Consider the following 13,399-nt stretch of genomic DNA (forward strand, 5'->3'; position numbering starts at 1 on the left):
ATTGCACTTATAATAATACGATAGATGATAATTCGAAGGATATATTATTATGATATTAACCAGTTAAGTGTGTTTGACGATTATATCCGTCATGGGAGATGTGTAACAAAATTTGGTGTTATGACGTCTATATTCGTCATGCGTAAAAAAGTTTCTTACAATTTGATGTTTAAATTGTAATTTTGATAGCGAAAATTAAATTATATTCGTAAATTTGAATATGTTTCAAATGTTTAGAGGTGAAAAAAAGTCAAGAATAAATTTTTAACTTCACGTTGTTTGTCCGCAATGGACTCCTAAACTATTGAATCAATTTTAATCAAATTTTGCACACTGTGTGCAGTTTCATCCAACTTGAAAGATAGGATAGTTTATCTTATCTTAATATATATAAATTACGTGTCACGTTGTTTGTTCGTAATTGACTCTTAAACTACTGAACCGATTTTAATCAAATTTTGCACACTGTGTGCAGTTTCATTCAACTTGAAAGATAGGACAGTTTATATCTCAATTTATAATCGCAATATTATTTTATTGCGAATTATTAGTTTATTAACAAAGAGAGTCCATGATTATCTCTGTTAATTCGATAAGATTCTAACAGATGGCGATATAAGGTAATAATTTATATCGCAAAACAATGTTTGCTGGGTCAGCTAGTTATGTATAAATATATGTTCATATTAAAAAAAAACTGTGTGTACATTATTAACAAAATTGTTCATTTTGAAAAATAAAGTCGGTCTTTTTGACTATCCAATATTTTAACAGAGCGCCATTTACTCTGTGTTTGACGACTATATCCGTCATAGCTTGATTATCGCGACACACACCAGAGCGCACTCTCTGCGCACAGATCATCGCCACCACACTTAACTGGTTAAATATAGATTTTTTTTTCTTTTCTTTTCTTTTTTTTTTTTTAAGATAAGTATGATCTGCCTCTACCATAAATCCCTCCCCTGTTTAAATAACAATTGATCTCGGATTATATATATATATATATTACATGGATATTTATAATAATCCATGAAGAATAGAGATCGAAAATGAAGGTATATGCGAATGGCAATACCTACAATGTTTGTTTGTTTGTTTTTGTTTTGTTTTGTTTTGTTTTGTTTTGTTTTGTTTTGCACCAATATACCTACTGCGGTTTGGTGTTGTACGACGACTGTATTAACTCGGAAAAATTAAAACTATTAAATTGGTCCAAGTTGAGATTCTCGTCGATAGCGGATAGTTCACCATTGCCCATCAAAACCACATAGTCCATGTCCGAGCTTGGTCGCCCAATACCTGAGTGGCCGAGACCCGAAGCATAGCTACCACAAATCAAAACACAACTCCAATCACTGGCAATCTCATCATCAACTATTGAAATATATTTTAACGTAAAAGCATAAACAGCTAAAGTTTACTTTTCTTTTTTTTTTCTTCTTCTTCTTCTTTTTCTTCTTCTTCTTCTTTTTTTTCTATTTTTTTTTTCTTTTTGCATAGGATTCATTTAAATTTTGTAAACCGAATATAGCTGGATAGCCGGTACAACACGGCAAGGGATAGTACAAGCCACAAAACACCCACCCAACCAACATTTTGAATTTGTCATCACTATGTTTGTCAAGAAAAAGAAAGTTTAATAGTTTAAAATAGAAAAAAAAAAAAAAAAAAAAACAAAAAACAAACAAACCAGTATTGTAACCCTTTATCATTCATATTTTATCAATGCGTGAAGAAATAGTTTAATGATGTTATTATTTTAATATTTATTACAGATATCTCATTTTATATGGATATTGAACAAAATTAGAAAAAGAAATAGAAAAGAAAGAAAGAGAAAGAGAGAGACAGAGAGAGAGAGAGAGAGAGAGAGAAATAACAAAACAAAAAACTAATATAATTATACATGGCAGATGCAATGTAAGTTTGTTATCAACGTAAAGAATTAAATTAATTGCCAGTTAAATTTGATAATGGATTATATATGATAATTGGAGTTGTGTTTTGCAGTGGTAGCTTGAAAAATCTACAAATATTTTCCATTGTGGTTGTACCGACTTGCTCCAGGCCTTTTATTACTCTCTTCTTCTTATTTTTATATATCGAGATTCATTATTATTATTATTATATCTAAATTATCAATTATATGTAATAAAGCGATCATTAGATTTAACATTGTTGTATCTGTATTAACATACCACATGTGAACATACATATATTTATATATGTGTATATAGATAGATATGTATAGAAATAAGTATGTACATACAATTCTAAATATTTGTGTATAATATATATATCAAAATTGAGAAAGTTCAAAATACTGTTTAAAGCCATGGATAAGCCGTTTAATTGAGTTCTTGTTATTTTTCCTCTTATTTTCATTCATTTTTCTTTTCACACTAAATGGAAGTACAAGAATACATACCATTAAGTACTTTTTAATTTTGTTGTTGTTTTTTTCTTTATTTTTTATCGATGTATATTTTAACGAGATTTAAACAATCCCTTTAAAGCTTTTCACGTAATAAAATAAAAAAAAAAAAAAACAAACAAACAAAAAATTCACATAATATCCGAAGGAAGGTTCCAGAAGTCCCTATCACAATCTTAACACTAGATATATACCACCATTTTCAATATATTTCTACCACACTAGTCAAAATGACTGGTGTATAAACAAACAAAAAAAAAAACAAACAAATTCTTCTTGAGACTTCCAGTCTTTTATTTATCCTTAAGAAAATAAGAAAAAAACAAACAAATGTTTAACAATAATAATTTTAAACAATAGACATTTTTAAATAACAAAACGCTTAATTATTTACAAAGAACTCAAATGATACACGAAGTAGAAATTTGGATTTTTAAAATGGCGCGACCTGTTAAAATGACAGGTCTGATATATCTAGTGTTAATAAATGTATAAATCATCTTATTATGATCTTTCTTTCATTAGTGAACGTTTATAGCTTTCAATGTGTTAGTATATTACAAAATATTAAAAATAATACTGAAAAATATTAATTTATATTATATTTATAATTGTATATAAAAGTACAAATAACATCTAAGTATATTCTATCTTTACGTTAATATAATAATAATAATAACAAAATAATAATAATAATAATAATAATAATAATAATAATAATAATAATAATAATAATAATATGATTTATTTAATGATTAATTAGAACTTGTAGAACCTTAAATCGATGGCAAAGTATTTCACAATCAAAAATTGTAAATACTAATTAAATTTAATGAATAATTATTAATGTCATTATAAATGTGTATTATTATTGATTGAAAATGATCATTGTAAATATCGATCTATCTGTAATAATTGTTATTAACGATCATTAATAAAAATATACGCGTATTAATAATGTGTTTCTTAATACTCAAAATAAAAAAATAAAAAAAATAAAAAAAAATGATAATAATAATATTAACCTTTTAAATATACTGAAAAAGAAAAAGAAGAAAAAAAATCAAACATCTTATGATATAAGAGATATTTTTAAAAATTAAATGCTGCGATAATAAAGTTAACATCAAAATATAGATTATTATTATTATTATAAGAACGAACGAAAAATATTTGAAGATAACAACAAAAAATGTTATTCATTTAATTTTAATAGCCCTTTCTTTTATAATGTAATTGCTTGTGTTTTTTTTTCCCCTGTATTTTTTTTTCTTTTCTTTTTTCTTTTATACTGTGTGTGTGTGTGTGTGTATGTTGGCTTTTCATATCTTATTTTAATAAAGATCTAAAAAAAGTGTGTGTATAATTCGAGAATAAGAAAAAAATGCACATAAAAAAAATACTGTTATAGTTTCTGCACAGAAATTCAGAAGATATGCAAAGTATAATAATATATATATATATATTAGGAATGTCACATAATTTTAACTTTCATTTAGAATTCACTTAATTCAACGTCAATGTGTATTATAACACATATATACGTAGGTTGGAACTTAAATAGTGGCAACTATTTATTCACAACCGATACAAAAGAGTTACATAAAACATGATGCAAACGCACCTGTTATTGTCCTTCAAAGTGGTCACCAGCGTTGTGTAGAACCCGTTAGTAGAACCTGTTCTGTTGATGGTGCGAATGGAGCAGTCTACTGTCTGTCGAATCCTCTGAAACAATGTTCTGAAGCGAATGCCACGATGGGTTCCGCATGTATTGACGGAAATGTAGAAATGGATGCGTTACGACGCTGCTCAGACTTACTTGAAGTACTAGGAGCGCAAATAAAAGACTTTCTTAAGCCGTATCTTAACACTCAGCCGACCACTCGGGTAGATCTACCCTTTTCCAAGCTAGTCGTCGGTTGCCCACCGCTTAAGTAGATCTACCCTTTTCATCTGAGGAACGCTTCTTTCTCTATAAAGCTTATTTATATAGGGTACAACATATAATAAAATGCACCAATTTTTGAGATCTTTCATTGCTCATTATTACAGCTCTTTATTTTGGGGATTTCCGATTTAGTCTTAGCCAGCCATAAAATGATTTTTTACCATCATCCTGTGCAAAACGAAGTTGCGGCTTTCCGTCTATGTCGAGCAGACAAAAAGTATACACGTCATGGACAATAAATAAGAAAGCCTCAGAGCACATGTTTATTGATCTCGGCTTCGCCTCGGACAACACATTTGCTCGGACATTACATGTGCTCTGAGACATTTCTTACTTTACCGTCCTAGGTATGTAATATACTATTCTAGAACACTACTTCAGAATAATGCACGGTGAAGAGCTTAGGTTTAGCTTTCCCGAGCACAGTGGAAACTGTAGAGGTCTCTGTAGGGCGTTCGGTCGGCTAAGTGTTAACACTAGATGAGACATGGCAGTAGATCGCTTCATTCGCACCATCAACAGAACAGGCTCTGCTGACGGTATACTATGCCTTCCACATCGTTGGCAATGGGTTCTACACAACACTGGTGACCACTTTGAAGGACAATAACAGGTGCGTTTGCATCATGTTTTATGTAACTCTTTTGTATCGGTTGTGAATAAATAGTTGCCACTATTTAAGTTCCAACCTACGTATTTATTCTATTTACTAGAAAACAATTGGATTTTGATACATCAATATTCTTGATAAAATATTACATTTTATTTAAGCAGCAGTCTTGTATATCTTTTTTGTTTGAACAAAATATATTATTTAGTTAATGAAAAAAAAAAGAAAAAAAAAAAAAGAAAATGTCAAATATCAAAGTAACTTGTTATTTTTCTTATAAATATATAATAATAGTTTGTTTTTTAAAATCTTCAATTATCGAAATTTCATTTTTTTTTTTTTTTTTACATTTTCAATTGAATCATAATAAATGAAAAAAAGTAAATATCTTTTACTAAAAATCTATAAAAACAAAAAAAACAAACAAATATAAATTCTAAATCGAATGAAATAAAAAAAAAAAAAAAAATAAAATAAAATGAAACGTAATTATTTTATTTTACTTATAATTAAAAATGCAATAACAATTTATATTAAATTTTGATTAGAGATCTTGCATTATAAATTTATCTTTTTTTTATTTTTATTTTATTTTTTTTTTTAATCGAACAACTAGCATAAATTTTTTCATATAATTTTAAATAGATTTCGAATCAACTTTTTTTTTTAATTATAAATACCGTGTGTATTTTATATACAGGACGGATTTTAATTTCATATTTATAATCTGAAATATTCTTTCATGCATTTAAAAGCATAGTAGAAAAGTTAATTTATCTTCATAAATCTTAAATAATTATTATTTTTTTTTTAATATTCTTTCAAGATAATATCAGAATATCTGAGATTCAGTCTCAATGTTAAATTTGAACTTTGCACATCTTCTATGAAATATCTATGTCAGTATATAATTAACGAATATTATATCTTTTCGTGTGAATTTAAAAAATACTATATCCAGAAACTGACCTGGAAGCAACAGATGGAGTATCACGTGTTACAGATGGATCTGGGCTGTGTGCTTGGAATATAGTAGAAGGTGTAGCAGGATAACTTCCACTTGGACAACTTTGACCATTATTACTACTAATACCGACCACTGAAGAATGTGAAGGTGTTTGACTTCCTACAACTGGACCACCCCATCCAGGTACGTGTGTTACTAACAAAGGCTTAACATATCCATTAGCCGATGTTGATCGGTTTTCTGGTGTATAGTATTTAGAGAAAGCATGATCTTTCGGTATATCAGGATACAGATATAAAAGATGCTGCAAATCAGAGACACGATCTGCTAAACTACGAATAGCAAAGTCCTTGCTTGTAAATGGTTGAAGCATAAAAACTTCTGTTTGATCTAGGATACAAAAAAAAGGAGAAAATTAATTATAAATTTGTGTAAAAAATGTCTTTTATATATTATTAATATTATAATGTATTTTATACCTCCAACCCAAGCAATGGTAACTCCACCAAGTTCTGAATCAGAGAAACGCATTAAGAAAGTCCCCGATGCACAGTTAGCTAACATTTCTTCAGCTTGTTTTTTTCTAACAAATCCAAGAATGAATCCGTCTATCCAAGGACTCCTCAAATGTTCTCTAGTTAATTTCATAACAGCATAAAACCATTCCCAAAATGTAAAGTTTCTTTCTGGCAAGGGTTCCTTACAAAATTGGGCCCAACTAAGAAGTAAATTGGAATATTCTTGACCACCAGGATTACCACCTCTAAATGCTTTTTCCGCAAGAAAATGAAGATTATCCTCTGTTAAAGATCTTCCAGTAGCTGATCTGAATTTAACGTTTAATGCTTCTGCTACTTGTCCCCATGGTACTTTGTCAGGTACAACAAAAGGAATTCTTCCAGGTTCTGCAAAAGCATTGTCCCATGTAACTGTAGCCCATGCATGAGGTTCTTGATTTCCATGTACAATTACTACGACTGGTAAGCTCAATGTCCACACTTGAAATACTAATTCACCCCCACCAACACTAAATTGAGATTGAAATAGAAGTGAAAATTTTTCATCCATAACTGATTCAGTACCCTTCTTTTCGGCTCTTTTAATTTTTTTCAATTGCATATTTCGATAACTCACTGATAATTGTCGTGTGGCCTAAAATGAAAGCACAGAGTTTATACACAAATCTATTTTTATTGATTAAAAAATATAAAGATAATGCAACACCTATATTATTATTATTATTTATACTTACTTGATGATATTCCATCGTTCCACTGTTATTTAAAATTTCACCGCTAACTTCTCCACACTTGGCCATTTTTCCATTTTTCAATTGAACATTTGCTTGACTTTCACTAATAATGCTTACTTTTACTTGAGGCGGTGTCATATGAACATTTAATTTTCCTCCAACTAAGAGACGTACTGTACTTGTAAAACGTGTATTAGTTTTCATAACTTGCGGCGGTTGTTTTTCTATGATAAATGTACTAGTAACTAAGGAACTAAGAAGTTGCGTGATCTGTGAATTTAAAGTGGGAAGAATATCTTGTATTCCTGGTGGATCCAGGCCAAATTTTTGCTTCAAGAGTTCAGCTTCTTTGATTTGTTGTCGATTATGCCATATTAATTCTGCAAGACTTTCGCACCATTCTTGAATGGAATCTAAATTACTGTTAAATGGTGCACCATTTCCAGCTAATTGTTGATCCCTCTTCCACCTAATTTATTTATAAATTATAAATTATATTATTATTATAATAATTATTTGTATTTATCAATTTTCAATATATAATTTATACCTGATCAATTCGTCATCGAGAACTCTCGATTGTAATGTATTTAATCTGGCAATAGTATCTTTCAATTTATCTGCCAGTGATAAGCGTAATTGCATTAAACCCGTAGCTTTTTGATTCAACAATTGATCTTGAGTTTCTTTTTGCCTGAAAAATAAATAAATAAATATTAAAGTACACGAATAAAAAGTGATCTATTGAATTTAAATAATATCATTTGAATTAATAATAATAATACCGTCTTATTTTCATTTCCAAATCACTAATTTGTTGATTTTTCGGTTGTGTGGCAAGATGTTGCAAATGTGCATTTATTTTTGTGCATTCATGGTAACTAATAGCAAAGGCCTCCTGTTCCTGTTCCATTTTACGCAATTCTTCTCCACTTTCTTGCGTTTTACGTCTTATAACTTCAACTTGTTGTGCTATTTCTGCGACAGAGTCTCCTACCATTAAACCAACCCGACTTGCACTCACTGTCATAATGTTTCCTATATTATCCAGTTGAGCGACAAGTTTCATTTCTGTTCCTAAGCAATGTCTAATTATTTTAAAAAGGGTGATAGGATTATCGGTGTATCTATGCTGTTACAACAAATAAATAAGAAATAATGTAAGGATAATTATATATATATATATATATATATATATATATTTTTTTGTAAAAAAAAACTTCAAACTAATATACACACATAATAAATTAAAAAAAAAAAAAAAAAGAAAATATATATTCAATGTATATATTTACTCTGAACATTTTAGCAGCTTCCATGAGTTTGATTTTAGTTAAAAATAAATCTTCGTTGTTTAAAGTACTCGCTTTAACTTCTAATTCTTGTATTAAAGAACCAACTAGATTAGCTATATATTGTTCATATTGCGGATTATCAGGTTCTATATCGTTCCTGTAAAATGAAAAAGTGAAAAAGAGAAACAAAAAAAAAACAAAAAAAAAAAGAAGAATATTTAATAATTCTTTGATACCACATCTTACCACATTTTTTCTTCGATCCATGACGAAAGAAAGTGTCGTACTTCAATAGGAAAATGTTCACCATAAACAGAACGCACTTGTTGCAGTGCTTCCTGTGGTAATTGCTGTGCTTTGGTCCACAGGGCCATTCTGGAAGCAGTAATTTGGACTCGTAGCTCTCAGGACCCTAATAAAACAAAATAATATTAATATATTTAAAATAATATATTAAATATATATATATTTCATCAAATAAATTATTTGTATAAAAATAAAAATGTTAACGAGTTATTATTTGAGAAGCGCCATTGTTACGACATAAAATATGGTATTCCAAATATAAAACAAGTTATATAAATACTTTTACCCAAAGATAACCCTCATCATCGATCGATGATCACAAAGATCTAACAAAACCTAACCTCTTTGAGAAATGTTCAATACACATATCAATCTAACTTAACTACGATATTATAAATGTATTTTAAATTTTATCAAAATAAAATAAATACTAATATGTATATATATATATATATATATATACATATATATATTATACAAAATACTACATACTCAGAAAAAATGTTTAAATAAAATGTATGCTTAAAATTTAAAAAAAAAAAGAAAAAAATAAGAAGAAAATGAACGAAAGAATAACTTCAAGGCGCTCACACATTTATCGAAAGAAAAAACTTCGTATATGTCTCTCTAAACATATCGAATTACCTTTTCGTATATCGATAGACACTCTCTTCACTTGGCACAAACAAATTATCGAAATTTTTCGATTATCGCAATGAAGAATTATTTTCCATTAAAATATTATACATATAATACCATTTTTAACAGACGAAGAAGAAAGATATCAATACTTAATGATAATTTCGGATCTTAAGAGCGTACAGAATGACGTATAACGATAACGCGTAAATAGATAAGCGGAAAGAGAGAGAGAGAGAGAGAGAAAGAGAGGGAAAGGAAGAAAGAAAGAGAGGGAAAGGAAGAAAGAAAGAGAGAGACAGATAGAATGAGTGAAAGAGTGAGTGAGTGAGTGAGTGAGTGAGAAAGAGAGAGAGAGAGAGAGAAAAGGAAGGTTTCCTTGGTGCTTAATAGAATGCGTTTTATTCACCTACTGCTGGTCCAAAAATACGAGCCTCCAGGATGTTCACTTCACGTATCACTGTCCACCCTTTTCTCGTAGATGATTTACGAAATAATATTTAAATTGATAATGCAATCTACCCCCACGATATATTTATAAACGAATATAACGAAGCGGGGACCGGCCACACACGAGAATCTCATCAATAAGTAATCTCCCCTCTTTTCGTTGCACCCAACAACGTCGAAGTGCCTCCTCATGGATGAGGAATTCCGAGAATTCAAAACCGTTAATGGCGCGGGGAGAAGTGGAGGGGAATGTCACGTGACCGAAAGACAGATTAAGCATGCGCAGGTGCCGAGATTACACAGGAGCGTATCAACGAAATATAATTTTGGGTGATAACATATGTATGTCCAATAATTATGATTTTTTTTTTTTTTTACCGACATTTCTTCTTTATTTTCTTCATATTTTTTTTCAATCCTTCTCTTTGTATTTATTAATTAATAGTTTTCAAGTATATTATTTTGTGTATAAATTTGTCAACATTTGGGATTGTTGTTATATTATCATAAACACGATATTGTTACATTTGAATTGTACACCAGTAAACAATATTTTTGTTCAATTATTATTTGGACATCTTAATTCTATGGATGAAGGGTTTGATTTTTTTTGTTGGGAATATTTATAATTGTGTGATGATAATTTTTGTGAAATGATATTATATTATATATAATTGATTTCAGATTAATGCAAGGACAAAATGGTCTTGACGTATATTCATATTATATTAATTGTATGTCCCTTGATCATTATATTAAGAATTGTATTTTTAATATTAATGAAAGATAAGAAAACAAGTGCTAAGAAGAAATTGAGAGAAACACCGGCTAAAACTATGATAATATTAGGATCGGGAGGACATACAGCAGAAATGTTGCGAATTGTTAAATTAATGGATTATAAAATGTATACACCTAGAATATATGTTTCTGCTTCTACTGACAATATTAGTATTGATAAAGTAAAAGTTATAGAAGAAAATCAAAATGATTATAAAATAATAAGAATCACTAGAAGCAGAGAAGTTGGACAATCGTATATTTCTTCTGTATGGACAACACTTATGGCAACGTTAGAAGCAACATCTATTTTATGGTCGGAAAAACCAGAATTACTTTTATGCAATGGTCCAGGAACATGTGTTCCTTTATGTATTGTAACATTTGTATTTAAAATATTCTACACTCTTAACATAACTACCGTATTTATAGAAAGTTATTGTCGAGTTAAAACATTTTCATTGAGTGCAATTATTTTGTATTATTTTGTAGATCATACAATCGTAAGATGGCCATTTGTAAATAAATCATTGTATGACAAAGTTTTTACTTGTCATAATTAAATCTACTTATTTATTATCATCAATTAATATTATTTCTAATTAACCTATTTAACCTATGTCAATTTCAGAAATTGTTTATAAAACATTATTAATGATGATGGCTTGCGAGATACAGTTAATCAATGAATTCATTGATTGGATATTATTGAAAGAAGATTTGAAATATTTGCCAAATGAAATAAAAGTACATTTAATATCTATTATTGATGTATTAAGAGGATTTAATTTAAACAAATTGTAAATATATAATTACATTATTTTATCAATATTCTCTTGTCTGTTAATACATATAAAATGCTTTTCTTCTTGTATTTTTGATTAAAGCGTGGAGACAAAATGGATAAACAAATCTTTAATAACAATAGAAGCTTGTTTAGATCGTACCTGGCAAATATTAAATTCAGGACATTGGAAAGATGTTCCAATATCTTACAGATACAGTTATTCTTTTTGTAGTCTCATAAAGGTATAGACAAACAAATTTATGAAAAATGATTTGATAATATTACTGTAATTCTTTTTTTTTGTTGATCAAGTTTTATATACTAAAGTAAGCAATACGTATGTATGTATGTATGTATGTATGTATGTATTTTATTAATTGTTAATATTTATATTTTTTTTTTTTAGGTAATACTGTTAGAAATAGAAGAAAAACATGAAAATAAAGAAAAATCATCAGATACAGAGATCAAAGTATTGCAAGAAATAATTCAACAAATTGATAAAGGTATATTATTAGGTGCACCTTTACCTAATGAGCCATCATTACTAACAACAATTGCTTCCAAAATAAATAATTATTATAATAGTAAGTATAAATTATTTATCAAAGTAATCATTATATCGAATTAGGTATTATTTTTATTTTTATTTTCTAGAATTTGTGAGAACACTTAATGTACAAAAAATCGAAATTGATTATAGTCAAGTTTCTCAATCGTTGTTACCTGAATTTGTACAAGTTAATCGATACAAGGTACCATCTATGGAATTATTTTACAAAGACATCTTTATACCCAAAATTCCAGTTATAATAACAGGTAAATTGTTTATTATTAATAAAATAGAAATAATATATAAGTATATTTATAAAAAAAAAACAAATATCTTTCCTTTTAGATTCTATGAAACATTGGAATGCTTTACATTTGTGGCAAGATATTGATTATTTGAATAAAATCGCAGGAAGTCGTACAGTGCCTATTGAAATAGGATCACGTTATACAGAAGAAGATTGGAGTCAAAGTTTAATTACATTTTCAGAATTTTTACAATCGCATATAATTAAAGGTACACAAAAGGTTGCTTATTTGGCTCAACATCAGCTTTTTGATCAGGTATTATTTAAAGAAAGAAAATATCGTCTAACACAAACTTTATGAAATAATATATATATATATTCTTCTATTATATTTGTTATTCATTAAAATAGATACCAGAATTACAAAATGATATCGTTATACCAGATTATTGTTCGTTTTCTGATAAAGAGGATGTAGAAGTTGAGCCACCAGATATAAATGCATGGTTTGGACCAGCTGGAACAGTGTCACCATTACATTTTGATATAAAAAATAATTTATTATGTCAGGTACGAAGTAATATCTATTTATTATTATTATTATTATTATTATTAATATATTATATAAATAATATTTTTGTGTGTGTGTGTTCAGGTATTCGGTTATAAAAGAATATTTTTATATAATCCATCTGATTCCATAAATTTATATCCCTACGACACAAAATTACTTAATAATACAGCACAAGTAGATCCTTTAAAACCAGATTACGTAAAATGGCCAAATTTGAAAAAAGCCAAAGGTTATATGTGTTATTTAGGACCAGGTGAAATGTTATATATTCCACCTAAATGGTGGCATCATGTAACAGCACTAACAACAAGTTTTTCTGTCAGTTTTTGGTGGACTTAAATACCACACAATTAACATGTTTGAATTATTCAATAATTGTAGTATACAATCTTGCGTTTAAATAAAAATATTGTACAAATGTTGTTGTATTAAATATATCTTCTATTGTGTGTAAAAATGATAGTTTTTTTTTAACAATTCAATATATGTCAAAATTAATAATATATAGTTCACATGTAAAAATATGTTAACATATCGTTAACTTATATAAA

General features: G+C 28.2%; 3 protein-coding genes across 10 annotated transcripts; 2 read left to right on the forward strand and 1 right to left on the reverse strand.

The window, feature by feature from the left end:
- Window positions 1-741: 741 nt before the first annotated feature.
- On the reverse strand, window positions 742-10,011 carry Stat92E (Signal transducer and transcription activator Stat92E). 5 transcript variants are annotated; one of them, XM_015322627.2, is made up of 9 exons: window positions 9,871-10,011; window positions 8,759-8,924; window positions 8,513-8,669; window positions 8,003-8,349; window positions 7,768-7,911; window positions 7,218-7,686; window positions 6,445-7,117; window positions 5,968-6,355; window positions 742-1,328 (listed from the first exon to the last, which is right to left on the reverse strand). In XM_015322627.2, the coding sequence occupies exons 2-9, from the start codon at window positions 8,884-8,886 to the stop codon at window positions 1,151-1,153; spliced, it is 2,484 nt and encodes an 827-aa protein (XP_015178113.1). In that variant the 5' UTR covers window positions 8,887-8,924; window positions 9,871-10,011; the 3' UTR covers window positions 742-1,150. The 5 variants fall into 5 exon arrangements, with proteins under 5 accessions (XP_015178113.1, XP_015178111.1, XP_015178112.1 ...); XM_015322625.2 differs by having other exon boundaries at window positions 9,867-10,009; XM_015322626.2 differs by lacking the exon at window positions 9,871-10,011 and adding an exon at window positions 9,464-9,610.
- Window positions 10,012-10,414: 403 nt separating this feature from the next.
- LOC107067277 (Jumonji domain containing 5) lies at window positions 10,415-13,305 on the forward strand. Of its 4 annotated transcripts, none has more exons than XM_089174032.1 (9): window positions 10,415-10,502; window positions 10,590-10,641; window positions 11,319-11,487; window positions 11,575-11,716; window positions 11,881-12,061; window positions 12,132-12,293; window positions 12,373-12,590; window positions 12,686-12,844; window positions 12,930-13,305. In XM_089174032.1, the coding sequence occupies exons 3-9, from the start codon at window positions 11,342-11,344 to the stop codon at window positions 13,185-13,187; spliced, it is 1,266 nt and encodes a 421-aa protein (XP_089030158.1). In that variant the 5' UTR covers window positions 10,415-10,502; window positions 10,590-10,641; window positions 11,319-11,341; the 3' UTR covers window positions 13,188-13,305. The 4 variants fall into 4 exon arrangements, with proteins under 4 accessions (XP_089030158.1, XP_015178123.2, XP_089030160.1 ...); XM_015322637.2 differs by having other exon boundaries at window positions 10,416-10,505; window positions 10,592-10,641; XM_089174034.1 differs by lacking the exons at window positions 10,415-10,502; window positions 10,590-10,641 and adding an exon at window positions 10,862-11,003.
- Window positions 10,609-11,269, forward strand: Alg14 (ALG14, UDP-N-acetylglucosaminyltransferase subunit). Its single transcript, XM_015322555.2, has one exon. The coding sequence runs from the start codon at window positions 10,609-10,611 to the stop codon at window positions 11,248-11,250; it is 642 nt and encodes a 213-aa protein (XP_015178041.2). The 3' UTR covers window positions 11,251-11,269.
- Window positions 13,306-13,399: the final 94 nt, after the last annotated feature.

The sequence above is a fragment of the Polistes dominula genome, unplaced genomic scaffold (assembly GCF_049000335.1).
Source record: "Polistes dominula isolate Pdom_NZ unplaced genomic scaffold, Pdom_raw_medaka contig_75, whole genome shotgun sequence".
Lineage (NCBI taxonomy): Eukaryota > Metazoa > Arthropoda > Insecta > Hymenoptera > Vespidae > Polistes > Polistes dominula.